We start from the raw sequence: 19890 nt of genomic DNA, 5'->3' as shown, positions 1-19890 counted from the left end.
GATTATATAAGAAATTATAGCCACTAATAATTTGCAGGCAGTAATATTTCCTACCACAGCAACGACTTCCTATACAAAAGAAAGAAAACAATAGAACTACAAAAGCGAAACACAATACAAATTTGAAGAGCTGTTTAGAATTTTTTCTTAACCATTTCTTGTTTTCAATTAGGCATTTCATTGGTTTTATTCTCAAAACGACCGTAGCGGCGGCTGCCTTCCAAAATGTCTGCGCGAGAAAGTAAAATACACAAAAAAGTTGCCAGGCGAGTTTCTCCCGCCAAAACCGAGATCACTGACCGATTGACATTCAATACAGCCACCCAGTGCCTCAATACTGGAAAACGGCAATGAGAAATACGAATTTTTTATTTTACTGTGAATGGCCCACCTGTGTAGCACTATGGAGAATAAATTAATCATTTATTTCTAGCCTAAATTCCTATACTAGGCACCGTTTTTTAAACCATAGAATTATAGACCTGGTCTTTTGAATTTTATATCAGGAATGCAATAGGCTTTGAAAATATCAGGAATATCAGGCATAATATCGGGAAGACAATTCGTAAAAAAAATTCTTAGTAGAAGTAATATTTTGACAAGGTACAAGAGCTTTTCGAATAAAAATTGTAATAATTATTTATTCTTATTTATATTAAGAATTATTTATACATCTAAATAATTCTTAATATAAATAAGAATAAATAAATGTCATGTTTATTCACGCTTATAAATGCAATAGTGAAATTAGATATTTTACTCACTAAATCAATTCATTAGATTTAGGTACCTCCATACATAACTATTGCATAATTGCAATTTCGTTCAAGGTAATGTTAGCGGCCTTATTCTACAGAGGACTGTACGAGTACAAGCATATATTGTATATAATCCTCTGTGTTTAAATTCTATCGAGGTTAGAAGCTTTAATAAGCTCGTTTCAGGCTTAAGAATAGGTTACATTGTAAAGTAAATAAATGCATAAATTAGAATACTTCATTTATTAGTCTAGTTGTAGGACTACCGAATTCTTCATTTAAAGGTCATGTCGTAATAGTAATTTTACATATGTAATAGATTTATAATGTTAGAAGTTCTAATGTGTGTGCGTTCTATAATTTAACATATACGTATAATATTAATAGCTGTAGTGTTCAGGTTATTTTTATGTATTTAGTACATTTAATTTTTTTTTTATTATATGTAGCCACAGATATAAAAATATTATTTAATATTTATTATATGTACTAACTTTAAGTAATTAGCTTTATTATTATATACTTCATTATGAAGGCATGTACATTTTACAATACATACAATAAATAGAATTATGAAAAAATATATTCAAAAAAGAATTTCATTGTGAAAATGAATATTAGATACTTATTTAACATACTAGTAGAAAATACATAAATGGATCTCATGCATATAATTATAAGTTTCCTTTAATTACAAATGTAATTTAAAAATAACTTAGTCATAGTTTTATAAGGCTCGAAATTTGTAACGTTATATTCTATGCTACGTCATCTAAATATGAGCATTTCTTTCCCACGCGAAGACCAGTTATTCCGTGCCACAAATAGGTACTGTTTATACCTTACGCAATCTTCATTAATCAAATTAGCTTGACGAACCAGCATTTAGTTTTAGTACATCAGTGTTGGTGTATTAAAATACACAGATTTATAAAGTAACTTGTTCTGATTATGCTCTTTTATAGATGTAATCATATGTAAATTCCAACATAATTATTTTTATATAGTAATGTTGCCGGCAAATTTTGTGTAAAATAATTTTAAAATATTGTCGAAACTGTAATTTGACAGTAGATCGTAAAATGTTTAAAAACAGTAAATTTACAGCACCAAAACTCTAACGCAATAAGCCACTTTTGCCGTAATTTTGTATAAATGTATTAAAAGCTCATAGATCGACAAGAAGATATTGAAATCAAAGTTGAATAGGAGAATGTAGTAAATGTGATGTGTAATCCGAGGGTTCCATACAGGAAAAATTACCAGTGGATTTTTTTGGTTTTTGAAATGAATTATGATTATTTGACCAAATATTAAGAAAAATTATTTGATGTAAATATTTGGATACCTAGACATTATTTATATAGTAACTGTTATTATAAAGTTTAGACTATACTGTTATTTTTGTATAGAACCTTTTTGTGTACGGAAATTCTTTGAACGATATCCGCCTTAGTGAGGTTTGTGGAATAGGGTGTATCAGATTCGTATTTCTAATACCGCACATTATATCTCGATGTACTACAAAGCCGACACAAGAGAAAAAAAACCAAGGTCCTTCTCATCTCGGGTCATCTTGGATATCAAGCACGATCCCCGCAGCAGGACCTCCCTGCGTATCTTATTAGCAAGTTTCTATTTTTAAGTTACTGTGATAAAGTAACCATAAAATATATTACAATTTAATGCTCAATACATGTTGAAAACTAAGAACAGTTGCGTTGAACCATCTGAATTAATAAACCAAATATTTACAATTCGATGCAAATGAATATTATGTTTAACGGTATATATTTTCAATTTATCAGTTTGAGCTGAATTATTAATATATTCAAGATTCAACGAAGAAACAGTAATTTATTGCTGTCGGACATAAATATTATGATTATGGCCTACTCAGCAAATTTGCATGACTCTAATATGTAATACGACATAATATCTGCCGCATTATGCATGCATTCGAAAGTACCTATCTAATCACTAAGCATTAATAGTCATAAAAGGTGTGTATAAAATTATATTGTTCTAGCTACGGTAATTGGCGTGTTTATAACATATAATATTATAGAAAAATCATGAATAATTTAACAACATTTCTGAGAAATCTTATTAGTCAGGGTAAGAACATGCGAGGTTATCGTATATATCATTATATAGTATTAAAACACACTGAGCAAAGCCACTAAACTATTACTTAAATAACAAACGTGCATGTAAATGGTTCTTCATGTATGGGATTTTCAATTTAATATGTGAATATGTAAATAATGTTAACAAATTTACTTTAAAAAGGAAAGTTCAGGTGAATTTAATGCAATGGGGTTATTAGTCCTCGTTATTAACGAGCCCCTGTTGCCCTTGTCGACCATATTTGAACTCACAGCCTTTGTAATCAATAAATCTACCACCAATGAGTACAACACCACAAAGAAGAATCTTTAGGTAGTAGGTATCTCTAGCTTTACATAGAAATTGTATTTAATTAATTCCACGTTTACCCAATCTATAAATTGTTATACTTTCACTTATAACAATAATTAATAACAATTTCCACTTGAAAGTAAAAACAAAATAAACACTCCTGTAAGATATACATAAAAAAATGTATAAAATTGCGGTATATGACACGCAATGTGTGATTAATACGTCAATCATGTTTTATGATTGATATAATAATTAAGATTCTATGTAATTGCTTAAAAACGATGATTATCGCGATTTAGTTTACCGATTCCTATATAAATGTCTATATTACGGTTTCTAATTGACTGCGACAACTAAAATTTCACTTATAACGGTATTGCAAAAATGATAATTGGTTTCGTCATACAAACAAATTCGTGCAAATTAGTTTAACGCAACTAAACATGAAATATTTCTGAGTATTTCAATCCATCGAAATTATATCCTACACCAAACAAAGAGAGTAGAAAATAAAAAAATTTATTGTCATTAATCATGTACCTACATGCAATGACATTACTTTTATATGTATATAGTACTAGCTGTGTCCACGACTTTGTCCGCGTATTATAGTGACGAAATAAATAAAAAATATAAAATAATCTAAACCAAAATGCTAAAACATAAGTTTCAAGTTTCACAGTTCTAGCTTCAAAAATGTCGATATACCTTACAAACTTTAATCTCCCCTTTCAACCCTTATTTGCATTAAAAGTAGCCTATGTCCTTTCTCAGGATCTAGACTATCTCTGTATCAAATTTTGTTTAAATCGGTTTAGTAGTTATAGCGTGAAAGCGAGACAGGCAGACAGACAGAGTTACTTTCTCATTTATAATATTAAGTAAGTTTTATTATTAATAAATTTTGTGTAATTGGCATGTACATCAGGCAAAGTATTTATTATCATTAATTTACAAGTTGTAGATATATGTATAATAATAAAAATCAATTAGATTTAGAAAAACACAACTTTCTGAATCTTATGGTTATGTTTTCGTATATGCACTAACGAAAACTATTCAAATTTGTACATAAAATTTAAAGTCAAGAACAAGAGTAACCAATCTAATTAAAATCCTAGTTTGCACATGAACCTTTCTTTCAAGACGTTACCCGTCTTACAAAATATTAATTATATTAACATAGCTTTATGTATACCTCATATGTTAAAATACTTACTATGTATTATGAATGTAAAATTAATTCATTTATTTGTTACCTGTTGATGATCTAACACCGCCATCAATCATTATATTTGGGCATATACACTTTATGGAAGGGAAGAAGGGTATACCGCTAAAGAGTTACATTTTAGAGTAATGAATATATCCCGAACATGTGGACGAAGTTATAAGTAAAAACTGGTGTTATAATAGATGATACTTCTCACAGTAAGTATGTTACCACACCGGTGGTATCAAGAAATATTACTCAAGCGTCCAATTACCTCAATAATCGTGAAGTAGCTGGTAATTTCTGAAGTTTTGTCATATTTATAGTTTTAATGTCAGTCCTTTTCCTTCCAAATATTCATAGACTTCGGATAATTTTTTGTTTAAAGTATAATATAGTTGATGTCAATAACAATTCACGTACCTAAATAGTAGGTGCTAACTAATACTGATAATACTTAGATGGTTATAAATACTTCTCCTTGAAGCCATTTATGCGCGTCCAAATGAAGGTTAAATTAACTTTCAATAAATTTCTATTCCATTAACCTACAGGAAACGTAAATGCATAATAATTACCAGTCCCAATTACAAATCTCATTATGCATAATGTTGTTATAACCTACCTAATATATAGATTATTTATTATATATTTAAAATATATAATAAATAATCTATATATTTGGTATATAATATTTGCATTTAACTATGAGAATAAAATATTTTAATGGCCAAATCATTAACGTCCAATTTGTACTATTTGGATATAGACATTATATACACTTAACTTTTCTCTGACTATTTCTTTTAATGAATAACAATGGAATAATGGAATGGTGCACCCGTCTACGCTAACGGTTTATGCTGGCGAGGTACCAGTAAGACGATAAGATGAGCATGAGGTCTGGACCAGAAATTTATTCTTTTATATGGTTTCCAGGGGAACGGCGGCCATCTCACCGGCTTGATACGTACCCATAACCTTTAAGGCAAAGACGGGATAGCAAGCAACTGAGCCCCGACACTTACTTTATATGCCTACCAAAAAGAGTTGTTACAGGAGTTTATTTAAACAATATTTATGAGTTTTTATTGTCGACTGGTCTACGGAAGCTTGTATCCTGTACGTGAGCTGTCACGCACTTGACCTTGAGGAGCTAAAACTAGTTGGTGATATTTAACAAAGTTAGAGTAGAATAAAGACAAACGATTGTATTAAATTTTTTTGTTTAACTGTACACAACTGATGAAACTAACGGCTCACTTATAATGAAAAATAGCAAGCTTCGCGTCGTCTATAAAACAATTTCACAGACAGACCAACACACACAACACAACACAAAATGAATTTAAAATGACCGTGATATCTCTCATATATTATTGCCTTTGTAATTTGACAGGAATATCTCACCCTTCCAACCGATATAAAAAAACAAATATGATGCTTGTTAGCAGAAAAACGTGACCCAGAATTTCAGTAAGTAAATGACATCGTACAAATCTCTCTGTGTTAAAAGTTGATGATATGTATTTTAGACAATAACATCTCCAACATCTGTTTGTAGTTGAAAGTAAAGATACATATGGACTAGACACACATAATAATATGTATACATATTATTATTTATTATCTTGAATCTAACAGCCATTCATGTTTACAAATCATTAACCGGATTGATTACTATTGCCTGCTGTTATATTTCGTAAACCACATACCTCAATTAAAAAATAACTATCTATTAGTCATCTATTAATTACATACTAACTGTAACGAAATGGAAATCAGTTAGTTACGTCTATAACTAATTGGTACAGATACGACTATTTATCGATAGCCCATGAATATAATGTTTTAATTCACAGTTAATTAACCAGCACATCAGCACAAAGTACCAAAAGTTAGTGATTTATTTTGCAACCATGCTCGACAACCTACTGATACATGTTGTAAGTTAACAAATTAATCACTAAGATTTTACGATTAAGGTTCAGAATTCCATACAGCGATGGTGGACGGTTGCAATGTAGATACCTATAGTATTGGGTACGTAGCGGGTTCGTTCGAAACCCGCATTCCAATCGAGCGTGCCACTTGCGTGACATTTGCATTGCGTAGGCACCGCATCTATTCAGAATATGCAAAATGAAAGAGGATTATAATAGTTAATCAGCTTTTATTCCCGCACCTCAAGGTCTAAATTTAACAGTTGCTGTTAAAGTTAATCTGAGGGGGCCAAATATTAATAAATTTGTTAATACTATTTCAATGATCTAGTAACACAATGTCATATGTAAATCTATATGCCTATTCATCGTTATTAAAAACAAGTTATGCCGCGAGAATTTATTTTGCGTACGGTTTTTTTAACATTTTCTTCCATAGAAACCCTGTCTCACAGAATAATAACTAAAAAAGAAGAATTTACTAAATAGATGAAAAAGATATAGGTGTTATGCATCACTCTCTTACTAAGTTAGACAATCAAATGCTTAACATTAGCAAAGAGTATATAATAGTACTTAGTAATAGTTATTCTATGATAATAATTATTTATTTATTTATAAACTCTTTATTGCACCAATAGAATTAATACATAAGAATTATACAGAAAAGAGATATGGAAGTACAAAAGGCGGTCTTATCGCTAGAAGCAATCTCTTCCAGACAACCTTTAGGTAGAGAAAATACAACAAAAGTGGTAGGTGGCGCATGAATAGAATGGAAGAATATATATATAAATATATAATAGGGATAGGATAATAATACCAATAAATATTAGAAATTATCACACATTATATATACTATATATAATATATATATATACATAGATATAAAAATATAAATTTACAAAAATTACAAGCAATATATACATACATATATAAATATATAAATACACAGAAATACAAGTACAAAACAACAATGTCATATGCAAAGAAACAAGACACATAGCAAGAAGGAATACAGGGAGATTTAAGTGGAGAGGTAATGAGATTTAACCGAGCTCTTAAAAATGGGTAGTGATTGTGCGCTACGAATGGAGTAAGGTATAGAATTCCAAAGGCGAACAGCATGGACTGAGAAGGATTTACTGTAGAATGAGGAACTATGTGAAGGAGTTTTAAGGAGGAGGTAATTACTGAAATACATTATGTAACCTTTGTACGGTATTACAATAAATTATTTTAGTAATTTGCGGTAAAATGGCCAATGAGATCTATCTTCTAAACAAAGAAAATAGTTAAAATATATATATATATATCTTAATTGTACGTCTAATTATTCTAGTTCTAGTTGACCGCTCACAACATACTGTCCCTCGGACAACTGTCTATGTATCGGTAAATCCGCTAGAGTGATCGCGTGAGACCGTTGTCAAACAGGCCGCAATTGTTAATTGATCAAAAAATATATGTTACGGCTTTTGCTTTCTGGACCATGTCAGTACCTACCTAATTGATGGATCTACAGCAATGTCGATTTACAGAATAATATGCCGACCTTAAAACCTGGTTCATGACAAACTATCATTTTACTCAATTGTACATATATACATGTAGATAATCGCTTTTTGCACCGGAGGGGGAGGGGGACACAAAAGATATTAATTGATATTTATTGTTTGGGATATAATTCGCTTCTTTATCCGAAATATTACGATGATTGATTGAGCACTATGCAATGTTTATTTGTTCTCCGAGAATGAACTCTAAATATAATATCTCTATGTTTTGTAATGACAGTACAAACTAGACATAATATAACATAACTTGCAGATTCGATAGATTCGGATAACACACATGTACACACTATTATTATATAATGTTTTAAAATAAATATAAAATATCAAAGCCTTATCTAACAACTCAACTAACAAAACAAAGTAAGAAACGAAGAAGTACTACACAGGGTAAAAGAAAAAAGGCAGATATAGAACACAATAGAAAATAGACGAGGAAAAATGTTAGGACACTTGATACGGCACGATGATTTCATGAAAATTATTATTGAGCGGAAAATAGAAGGAAAGAAGGGGAGGGGAAGACCAAGGAATAGCTACATCAAACAAATTGAGGACAAAATGGGAGTCGTGTCGTATCAAGAATTAAAGAGCATGATGGAAGATCACGGAAAGTGGCAAGAGCTCCACCGACAAGAGCGTAAGCTCTTAAATTATGAATGAATGAATGAATGTAACAACTCAACACAAACAAGATCATTCCTAGAACTACGCCCCGGTGCGTCTAATTTTAGAGTGAGTGTTGCATCAAACTAGTTTATCCTGAAATCTCTATAACCGGCAGTGTGGTAGATATCAATTTTATCATAATTATACACTGTATTGCATACAGTATATTAATTGCATAATCATTATCGTATGTTTTATTTGATCAAACTTTTTGTTTCGAATTTGACAAGTAGGTACATACGGACTTTCTAGCAGTTTCGTTACAAAATTAGAAAAATATCTAAACTACAACTTACTAAATATAAACTTTGTGAGTTTCAATTAAGTTAACAGATCTTACATATTCACACATTTGTGAATTAATAATGATATGTATGTTACGCCACATATTGATTGACACTGATTATACTGATTCCCAAATTAATGAGTGAATTGCAAAATCAAGATATCATATAAGGTGTCCACATAGTAAAAATAAAAAAAAACTGTTTGATGTACGGGTACTTTCACATTTGATGCCTATCTCTATGTACGGATGTTGTAAGTTTACTGAATATACTGGTAATTACGATAAATACTTTTAATCATCTTAGTTGACAAGTCTGACCATGCATGAGAGGTACCACAAGCATTTCATGAAAATAGCTGTTTACCACTTACCACCATGTAGGCCAGCTTGTCCAATTTATTAATTCATTTATAATTAAAGAGCCACGCTCTTGTCGGTGGAGCTACCGCCACTTTCCACGATCTTCCATCATGCTCTTCATTCCATTTCAATTATATAAAAAAAAATATTCTACACATAGCTATGGCAGATTAATCTCCCGAATGCAAATTTGCAATAACATAAATAGTATTTCGTAACATGTTGATGCCTCATCACAATAACAAACAATTGACTCGAATAATGAGCGTTTGTCCGGTAAATTATTCATATTGGGTTCAACAAGTCGGTTGGAACGAACAAGAAAAACAATAGCTAGTATCCGAGTTAATAGCTCTGTACTTAGTTGTAACGAGATGGTAGGATTATCGAGATAAAGGTGAAATATTAGAACATTTGTGTGAAATTAATCATTTAATAATACCTAAGGATATATGACATTAGCACAATCTGAATCATAATATTCAAACCCAAGAAAGTAGAGGTTCTCAAGTCGTTTATGCGATTGTAGTTTTATTCATGATCTAAACTTATTTATATACTTATACTTACTCTATTAAAACAATTTTAATGGCGAATTGGATTGCGACATTTCTTACATTATTTCTGATATACGCTGTCGTTAGAACAAGATTCAGGTTATTATCAATTAATTATAACAATAAACAATAAACATTCATAAATAATAAACATTCTAATTGTTGAATAAAGTAGGTAATATTCAAATATACTAATTAAGTGTGTACGTATTAATATAATAAACCAACACTATACTGCGATCAAAAAATAAGGTGACAATATATATATATATATATATATATATATATATATATATATATATTAATCAAAGCAACAAAAAGAAGTTACATTAATGAAGCATGAACTAATTTTCATCATCGCAGTTTGCTTTCATTGAATATTTTGTATGCGTTTGAGCACAAAAGATGTTCGTCCTTGTAGAGGCGTCGCGTTTCGTTACACACGATGTCGTCGCATACATCGTGCACACAGAGCAGTTACTTACAGTACCAATTTACTTAAATTTGCAGACAATAATATATTTATCTTTACATGTAAAATCGTGACAAGATTTGTGTTATTGTTTTGCGAAAAAAAGAAATATTTACGATGAAATAGATATTCACTGAATATATTTTTAAATGTTACCCACATTACTAATACATAGCCTAACTTATGTTTTCTGTAGCCTAACGAAAGTTACATATATAAAGACAATACTTATTACTGTGTAATTAGTTAAGTAATATATGGTTTATTTATTGTTATAGTTTGTCAGACACTTGTGTTTTAATGAGAATATTGCGTCTTATCTTTAAATGCATAAAACAATGCCATCCGCCTTAGCATTGTGTCAAGATATTTAACTATGAGTTACAAATTATTTGAACGAAATACGCAGGTTTCACTATCATGCATATAAAATGCATTAAATATGTAATTAATTATAATAAATACTTATTGAACAAATATGTTTCATAATTAAGTTGTAAAAAAAAACTCTTACAACAACTTATAAATGTGGGCACATATATTGTGCCCGAACACAGTCGGGGCGCAATGACCTGACTATGTTAACTAACAAAGGTAAGAAATAGATATGTAAACGTGAAAAAAATGTATATTACTTACCTACTTCAATTAACACATACAACTAGACAATTAACATCGGTTGTTTCAAATGAAAGTAGTCAATAAGATAAAAACTTCACGGTCCGTTGGTCCGGGTGTGAGAAGTGAACAGCGGTGATTAATTAACAAATCATACGTACGTATGTATATGATGATTATGATGTGTACAGCGAAAGTAACGTAAACTTGCTACAGTGGTAAAACTTTGCAAACAACAGTAGAATAGAAGTAATCTTTATTCAAATGAACATAATATAACAGTCATTTTTATGATTCTACCGCTTTAATCGTAAGTATGGGTAAGAAACTCATTTTGTTGCTTTAGAAGCAAATGCCTAATTTTGAAACGTTTACATTTTATATAAATAATAACAACAACCAAGCAGTTAAATTCTAAAATAAGATGTCGATGTATTATATATACAATGTATTACAAACGACTTGTAAAATAGCCAGTCACTCTTACATTCAACCAATAACTGTATTTTAGAATCGCAATGACACGGTCCTACAGCATTATTATATACTGGTATAGTTTTAAAGAGACCTTAAAATGTTATGACTTCCGATAGAGAATAGTGCAAGAGGATGACATATTGTGTCGACTCTAATGGGATGTATACAAGACCATAATGATGGTAATTCCACCTTTCATCGAATTTTCCGGTTCATATACAGGTATACATTATATATGTAATTTATCAAAAGATTTGTTAACACCTAAACATTTATTTAATATGTATGCGAGTTGGTATGTAAATTCCCTATTGATTTTAATGAATATGAGATTTACATATTTGTAAGAACAACATGTTCTAATCTCTTAGTTGGAAAAGGACAGGAACAAAAAAATGTTTTATTATTTTAGCGAGTTTTGGATCTTATTCGACACGAAAATCAATTCTGCAATGATGATATTGTAATATTGTTAAAATAAATTAATAACTAAATAAAATTCTGATATAATTATTCATTTTATTGTAAATTGATTGCTAACTAATTAAGGCTATTAATAACTTTTAAGGTAGGACTCAAAATTTTACGATTAAATAATTATAGTATAAACTTCACTTTATAAAAAAAACTGTATATAGCTTATGATTATTTTTCAAAAATTTCATCCACTAATATATCAAAGAAATTGTAAGAATAATTATTTGTGTATATAATATATACATATACCTAAATATAATGATTGTATCGAAAATAAACTGACCAAAGTTACCGCTACGATAACCGGCTCTCCGGATGAATATACCATGAATATATTTAATCTACACGATAATATGTATATGAATAACTAGTTAATATACATCTTTTATTCAGACTTCTTTGCTTTGTAGCAATTTTTAAAACCATTGACCGTTGTCGGCATGCGACCGCTCAGCGTGGGAGGAAACTTATACCATCCTACACTCAACTCTTTAGTTCCTTAATTCACTGCAATAAAGATTATTTCGCAATGGCAAAACTAATGAAATTCAATAGTGAAGATGACAATGCGTCGGTCACACGAGGTTGAATCATTCTAAGTAAAGTAGTGCAGTGTAACTGTGGCTTGGGACTTGTAAAAAAGGGGGCTTGTGACTCTTGTCTTTAATCTAATCAAAACAACTTAAGACATGTATATCATGCATATCATTATAAATGTTTAATATACATATAATAATAAATGTTTGTATATTAGTCCACTACCATTGATTAGATTGTGATGAAACTTACGTATGTTATTCTGAGACACTCACGAAAATTTCTAACCCATAAAATATATAAAACTATATTTTTTTATGTTTACCTTTTCAAACTTTTTGCTTTAATGAGATATTTTGCAGTATAAACTAATAGAAATGTGCAAAAAGACTGGTTGTATAATATCATATTAAAAAGTAATTTCATATTACACAACGAAAACGAAACACATTTTTGCTTTATGCGGCGTTGCAAACCATTCCGGGTACAGCCACTGGCATATTATATATCGCATAATGCTAAACTGCAATAACGCGAAAATTACATATTTTGGGAAAATGACTTTCATAATTTATTAAATTTCAAGCTATTAATGTTGATATTCCGTAATTTGCAATTTGCATTTTTAAGTTATTATAGTTGTGTGTGCGATATTAGAAATAGTAAAATGAATGAGTACAGTTATGAAAGAGACAAAACAAGAGACAGAAGTAAAAAAAGACAAACATTAAGAGATATTTATCTTCCTTCTTTCAAAAAAGGTTTTCTATCTCCTGTATCTGCGTTTGATACCGCAAGGTCATAAGGTATGTCAATTAATAATCAATCATTGATATTAACAATATCCAAATTTCATGTTTTACTACATTTTATAGATATCAAAGTTAGAGTAGTTTAATTTTAGAATTTTAGGAATGTTGTGGGTGTATTTCATTAACAGGTTCGTAAATTACACATTTTGTTACTTATATAAGTACCTACATATATTTAATCTCATTGTTTCTAGATCAGACTTAATATATAATCACTCTTCTTCATACTAAGGAGTATCTAAAAGAGAAATGGTTAACTCTATGTCTAGCTTATTGTAATCATATGTTTTTACATTTGTGTACACAATTACGTGTACATATTTGTTTACGTAATTGTATTGACTTTGAGAGATACATAAATAGTTTTCATTTCATTAATTCACTAGTTATCGAATTGTTAAATAAACAAAATAATATGAATATTTCATAGACCTCACGTATTATAACAATAAATATAAATATGTTCAGCTTCGTGACACAACTCTTACCATTACGCTACGACGACCGCTACTGTACTAATACCAAAATCAAACTTTTCTTCACATATCTAATCAGTTACATAAAAGAGAGATCAAGTCACAAGTACCTAATACTATTGCACACACGTGAAAATATGAATTTGTCATAAGTATAACAAATGTGAAAGTTTGTAAGATTTTCAGGATTTTAATCAGATTTCCAATGTCACGACGTCATGGGTGAACATAATTATAATTATTTACTTATAAGATACTATAATTTATTCATCATAATAATGTAACTATTTAAATGGAAATATATATACCTATTTTGGGAGCATTTTAACCATAGTTTATTATAATATTTCTCGGTAGTTACATCGGAATAGATCAGATTATAATTTTCAACGAAAGAATATACATACTCAACATCTCATAGAATCAATAAAATTTAGTCAAAATATCAGAAGAATCAAAATCGATTCTGCAGCATTTCGTAATGCAGTTCTATTGACTCAATTGCAATATGAATCAATTTTCGAATAAGAAATACTTTACTACGTCTGAATTGCACTGAATTTGTACCTTTGCGTATAAAAGACATCAACGCACATCTTAATAAATGTTATCAGCATATTATGGGAAGGTCTAACATTAATTTCGATACATATTTACAATAAAGGTAAATCAATTTGTCAATACAATAATGGTTAATCAATTCGTCTGTTAAACTTTATTTTTTTGATTTCACTGCATACTAAGTAAATAAATATTATCATACCAAAACCGAATGTCATAATAGGAAATTATACCTGAATAAAATTGTACTATATATATAAGGATTAATACAATAATGTTTTAACATATTGATTTTGTACATAATAAACGGATTTATCCCTGTCTTCTTATAATGAAATAAAGCGCAATAAATACCTACCGAGTGAACACTTTTTGCTCAGTGATCACGTAAGCGTGATGAACTCATGCATAATTATTTTATGTTTTTAAAATTACTGACTAGCCATAACGTCTTTAGTTAAGGTTAAGGTGTCCGTATAATTAACGTAAAAGGTTACATACTTAAAATAGTTTGGTTTATTACTATTTGGAAATAGTCTCATGTATTATTAAGCAGTATTTGATATGAAGATTATATATATAATCAACAAATTATTTTATTACCTTTATTGTTTTGTAATCCTATTTTTACTCACTGACTGTTGCTTTCTATCAAACAAATTCGATAATCAAGCAGTTTAGCGCGCCGCGGCTGCTTTACTTCTGATGGTCGTGAGTTGGATTCTTCGCACGATGGAAACACAAAACATTTGTATTTATGAGTATGATTGATTGCATCGGCCTTGGTGTTTTCTATATATAATATATGTATGTATTCAACAAAACTCAAATAAGGAATACTTCCTATCAGTTGTTTAATACACAAGCTCTAGACAGCTTTGAATTAGATTGCTCAGTGTGAATAATAATCTTGGGTTATTATTATTAGATAGAATTTTCTGAAACAGTTTACTAGATACTAGTTATTTCATGAGTTTATTCATTACAATCAAACAAAAAACATTTATTCAATAATATTTCCTTTTGTTACAATATTAAATATTCTATACTTGTATGTTACGAAAATTAACGCCCAACAAAATCATTTACGGAATAAATCTGTAATGTAAACTTGTATATATTATAATAAACCTGCTAACAGTTGTATAACATATTTCCATATAAAAAGGCGTAACACATAATTTATCTGGTCTCGCTCAAACCGCGACGACGAATATAGAAAGGTGATTATAAAAAAAAATGACTCCACAGAGGAACATATATAACGTAACTTGAATTATCCTGTTTTACGAGGAAAATACAATTTTTAAATGTGTAAGTTTATATCGAGCGCACGCCACTTTTATAATATTAAATTATAAAAGTTATTTTCAATATAAATTTACTAGTTGTTTTCCAAAACTTAGTCTGTACAAATTTACATCCCCTAAAACTAAATTAGATATTAGGTTTCTTGTGACTATTTTTAAATGTAAGTAAAGAATAAATTACGCCAGTTCTAACTGAACTAAAGCGTTTTTATTTTAACAAACACTCGAGTATCTGTTTTTAACAGATTTTCCTCATTTTGTAATAATTTAAAAGAGTGTCTGTTAGGTTATATTTTTACTAGATACAACATTTTTTAATTAATTAGAACGACAAACAAGCTGAATGAAGCTGAATACCCGATAGTAAATAGTAATACGTCGCATATAACACGTTAAGTGTTATATGCGACGTATTACTATTTACTATATATATATCTCTCGCATATGAACAGTACTATAAACATCATGTGAACCCCATAATAGCACTCGAGCGTTGCCATTGCGCAGGTCTAAAATCCTCGTATCCCGTAATTTCATTGTCTTCTTTCAGAATTCAACCAAATAGATATAAGTTGCAAAGAAAGCGCTTGACTTGAAATAGGCGAGACTTAGGTACCCAATAAGAACGTTTTACAAAAACAAATACTAACTCGGTATAAATAAACCGAAACTAATATAATTATAATAATAATATTTCAGGACAGACAATTTACACAGCGCCATCTAGTCCTAAGCTAAGCAGAGCCTGTTTTACAGTTACAAGACAACTGATATAAATACATATATACTTTTTTGTAAATACATACTTAATATATGTAGAAAATACCCAGCTCGATACAAACAATATGATTGTTTCATGAAATGAAACATGTTTGAACCGTATGAAAAATCGAACCCGTGACCATCAAACGTAAAGCGGTGTGCTAAACCGCTAGACTACCGAGGTCTTCGATCAGTTCATATTTAAAACCTTTTTTTAAATGGAATATCGTTAACATAAGATTTACCGGTATACTCAAATACAAGTTAATTAAGCATGTAATTAATGTTGACTACGATAGCTAAGTTTCTTAGCTAATATGCTAACAATTGGTCTATCTCAATCTGGCGCTGTCTTAGATCTTATCAATCAAGTGTCACAATATGCCACCGTCATGTGAACTAAGTAATTACTTGTTTAACTTTAAGTATTTTTTAAGAACATATAAGTTCTTGCGTTCTAGATGTTGTAATCATTTTAAGCTTGCAAGTATAGATGTTGATGCTATAATTGCTATTATTTATTAAATAATATATCTACTAGCGTCCTAATGCGTTCAGTGTATATAAAGATTTCACCTTATTTAAAAATAATTTCTAAGCAAATTTCTATAAGAGACAGAATTATTATTAAAACAGGTAATATTTTTATATTTATACCTAGAATAGGCTAGGAATAGAAACTTTTTACTGTTTTATGGAAACGAGACATTTACCATGATAATTAAGAGTACCCGATATAGAGTACATATCTCAGTAAAAAATAACTTATTTAATTGAGAAGTATAAAAACATCTGTGAATAAAATAAATAATTTTTATTCAATTAATTTTGACAGCACTATCTATTCGATAATGCACCGGGCGGCAAAATATTTAATATTTATTTGTAAGTTTCATTTCGAAATTTCGCTTAGAAAAGGAATTCGAGTTATTTCCGCTCCTAGACAGATTATAATCATCAATTCGCATATTATAGCGCTTAATTTGTTCGCGTCGGTTAGATCTAAGTGAATCACTTAGTGAAATCCGTAGTGGTGTATGACTAGAATAAGACCACATTATATAAAAAATACTAAATGGTACTTCATATTGTAATTCGTACACTATTAAATTGTGTAGAATAATTTAACACCAAACCCCAATCGCATTTCCCACTTATTTTTTTAACCAACATTGATTTCTGCCTATTAACTCTTTGTACTGGATTTTATTTACTTATCTAACTTAAATAAAATGAAATAAAAAAAAAAATCTGTTTCTGGCTCCGAAAAAAATGGGTTATGGTTTTTAAGGAATTTAAAGTTCTAATTTTGAATCTTAGCGTGTAGCTAATGGCTATTACGATTGATCGCAAACAAACATGTAAGTGTAAATTAGGAATTAACGATTTTGTGACATAGTAATGACATCTCCTGTTCTCGTCTATGTAAAATAAAAATTGATCTAGTGATGAAAATGCTGAAGAGTTGAAGATAATCTTAAAATGTTTATATCAGCTACCTCGTGCTTGAACTCGTTCATTGTGCACAACGCACCTCTTTGTTTATTATTTATGTATTTTGTCTATTATTTTATACAGAAAAATATATATGACATTTGTCATTTCTTGTTCTGCTAATTATTATACTTTTGTACATAATATTATATTATTGCTTCCTAAAATCCATGTTTGCATAATTATATCTACCAGCCCCATATATATAGTCCTTCGTTCAGTTATTTTGGAAGTTGTACTCGTACATACATTGTAGGTATAAGCAATCAAATATCATACTTTCATAGGCACACGTTCAAAGTGATAATTCTTCTCTAAACGATCAGTTGACGTTCACTTCGGTAAGTCAGATAAGTCTATTATGTAGTAGGCAACAGGGCGACAATTAAGAAAGTACACATTACTATATTACTGACTGGCATAGCAATAGTTTCGTTCTATACAAACTCAATAGCATTTATAAAGTTTAAAGTATAAACGCATGTCTACAAAGTTGAAATATCAAATAAAATAAATACTCAATTCCTGTATATTGTTTTTCACCAGGCTGAATTTGTAATGTGAGGAATTTATTGGTAGAAAATCTGTAGTAAAACCATGACCCTATATCTACCAACGCTCATTCAAATTCGTTATTCCTACCATATCTGACAGATTTATAGTATCAAACAATGCTACTGAAGGAATACGAAAATATTAAGCTAATAAGAACATATCTTCTTCATCAATATTTTACTTTAAAACTTATATCTCACCTCAGGTGGAGCAGCAAACTTCAGATTAGCGAGAGATCCATGCGACCGACTTCTGTGTTCTTGTCTTATGCTGTATGAAAATGCTCGCTCATTCAGATGACCTTTTTTTCTGTATATACCGCCTGCGTCATCCACCGCCTCTAGTCCTGTCATACTCTGAGCAGCTTTCATAGCCGGTGGCGGAGGTTTTGAGCGTCTAGGATCAACTGTGGCATATTGTAATCGGCCCCTCGCTTGAGGGGGTCCTCCCATGTACGGACCTGGAGGCAAAGCAGCCGGCACACGACCCCTATGTCCTAACGTAGCAGGTCGAGCATGCGGCAGTGTCGCTGCTGGGTGTGCCACTAACACCATGGGATGTGCAGCCGCCCATGCTGGAGGCGCACGCCCCAAAGACCTGCCATTCATTACCGGCGCCGGCCCGGGCATAGTTGCATACAATTCATCGGCCGATGCAGATGACTTTTTCTTTATTTTCTTTGTAGTCGATTTCTTTTTGGGTTCCTCGGGCGGAGGCGGAGGCGGAGGCACAGACGCGGGCCGTGTGATCTGTCGAGGTCGCGGTGCTCGCGTAGGGTGCGGAATGTCGTCGCTTGCATCGTCACGTTCGACCTCTCCGACCCACACTTTATGATTTTCGTCGCCGTCGAAAACTTCAAGCTCCTCTTCGTGTTCGGGGGGTAGTTGCGATGGCGCCCGCTCTGCCTCCAAACGTTTCGCATATGAACTATCGGCGTAAGCATGAAAACAACATCGGACTAGTGCGTTGGCAGCCGCCTCACGGCGACATATAAAGGCGTGACATTCCAGTACCTTTATACCTTGAGTACGTCGTAAAACAGCCGCGAATAAAGGAGGACGTCGCGGGGCAGGCGCTCGAGCAAACGGTGAATCCAAGGGTAAAAATCTAGGCGCACCCTCTACGGTCACTCGACGAACAGCCGCGCAATAATGTAAACTTGATATAGGAAAAAACCTCGCCACTCTAGACCCGCTCTCATCAACATTTTCCAACAAGATGCCGTTCGACCAGACGGAGAGCCACGAGTCTATCCCGCCGGTGGTTGCTCCCTTTTCCGGATATAACTCACGTAAAGGTTCCTGAATACCTTGTAAGCCATCCTTGCTCTGTTGTGGCACTGCGGAGCCTAGATATAAGACACGGCACCTACAAATCGGAGTCGACTCCATTTCGTCACTGCACTGTCACAACATGTCACTAAATCACATGAAAACACTTATTTAGTTGGATGATATTGATTCAATCGTAAGGTACGTGCGGTGGCCGCGAGACGGGCGCGGGTCTGAGTGAGCGGAATTCAAGATGGCGCTTGAGGGGCATTGCGGGGAAG

The 19890-nt window shown here is 31.3% G+C and overlaps 1 protein-coding gene across 2 annotated transcripts in view; it reads right to left on the bottom strand.

The window, feature by feature from the left end:
• Nucleotides 1-19877, bottom strand: part of LOC131847465 (uncharacterized) — a 30931-nt gene extending 11054 nt beyond the window's left edge. Inside the window, exon 1 of one of the 2 annotated variants that reach the window (XM_059197063.1) lies at nucleotides 18539-19877. In XM_059197063.1, the coding sequence (XP_059053046.1) occupies nucleotides 18539-19729 (1191 nt within the window). In that variant the 5' untranslated portion in view covers nucleotides 19730-19877. The remainder of the gene's footprint in view (nucleotides 1-18538) is intronic. The other variant, XM_059197056.1, reaches the window with a different exon arrangement.
• Between the last annotated feature and the right edge of the window lie 13 nt (nucleotides 19878-19890).

The sequence above is a fragment of the Achroia grisella genome, unplaced genomic scaffold (genome assembly GCF_030625045.1).
Source record: "Achroia grisella isolate CSIRO2021 unplaced genomic scaffold, CSIRO_AGI_Agris_v1 utg109, whole genome shotgun sequence".
In the NCBI taxonomy this organism is placed as follows: domain Eukaryota; kingdom Metazoa; phylum Arthropoda; class Insecta; order Lepidoptera; family Pyralidae; genus Achroia; species Achroia grisella.
This window is presented reverse-complemented; position numbering and strand designations above follow the sequence as displayed.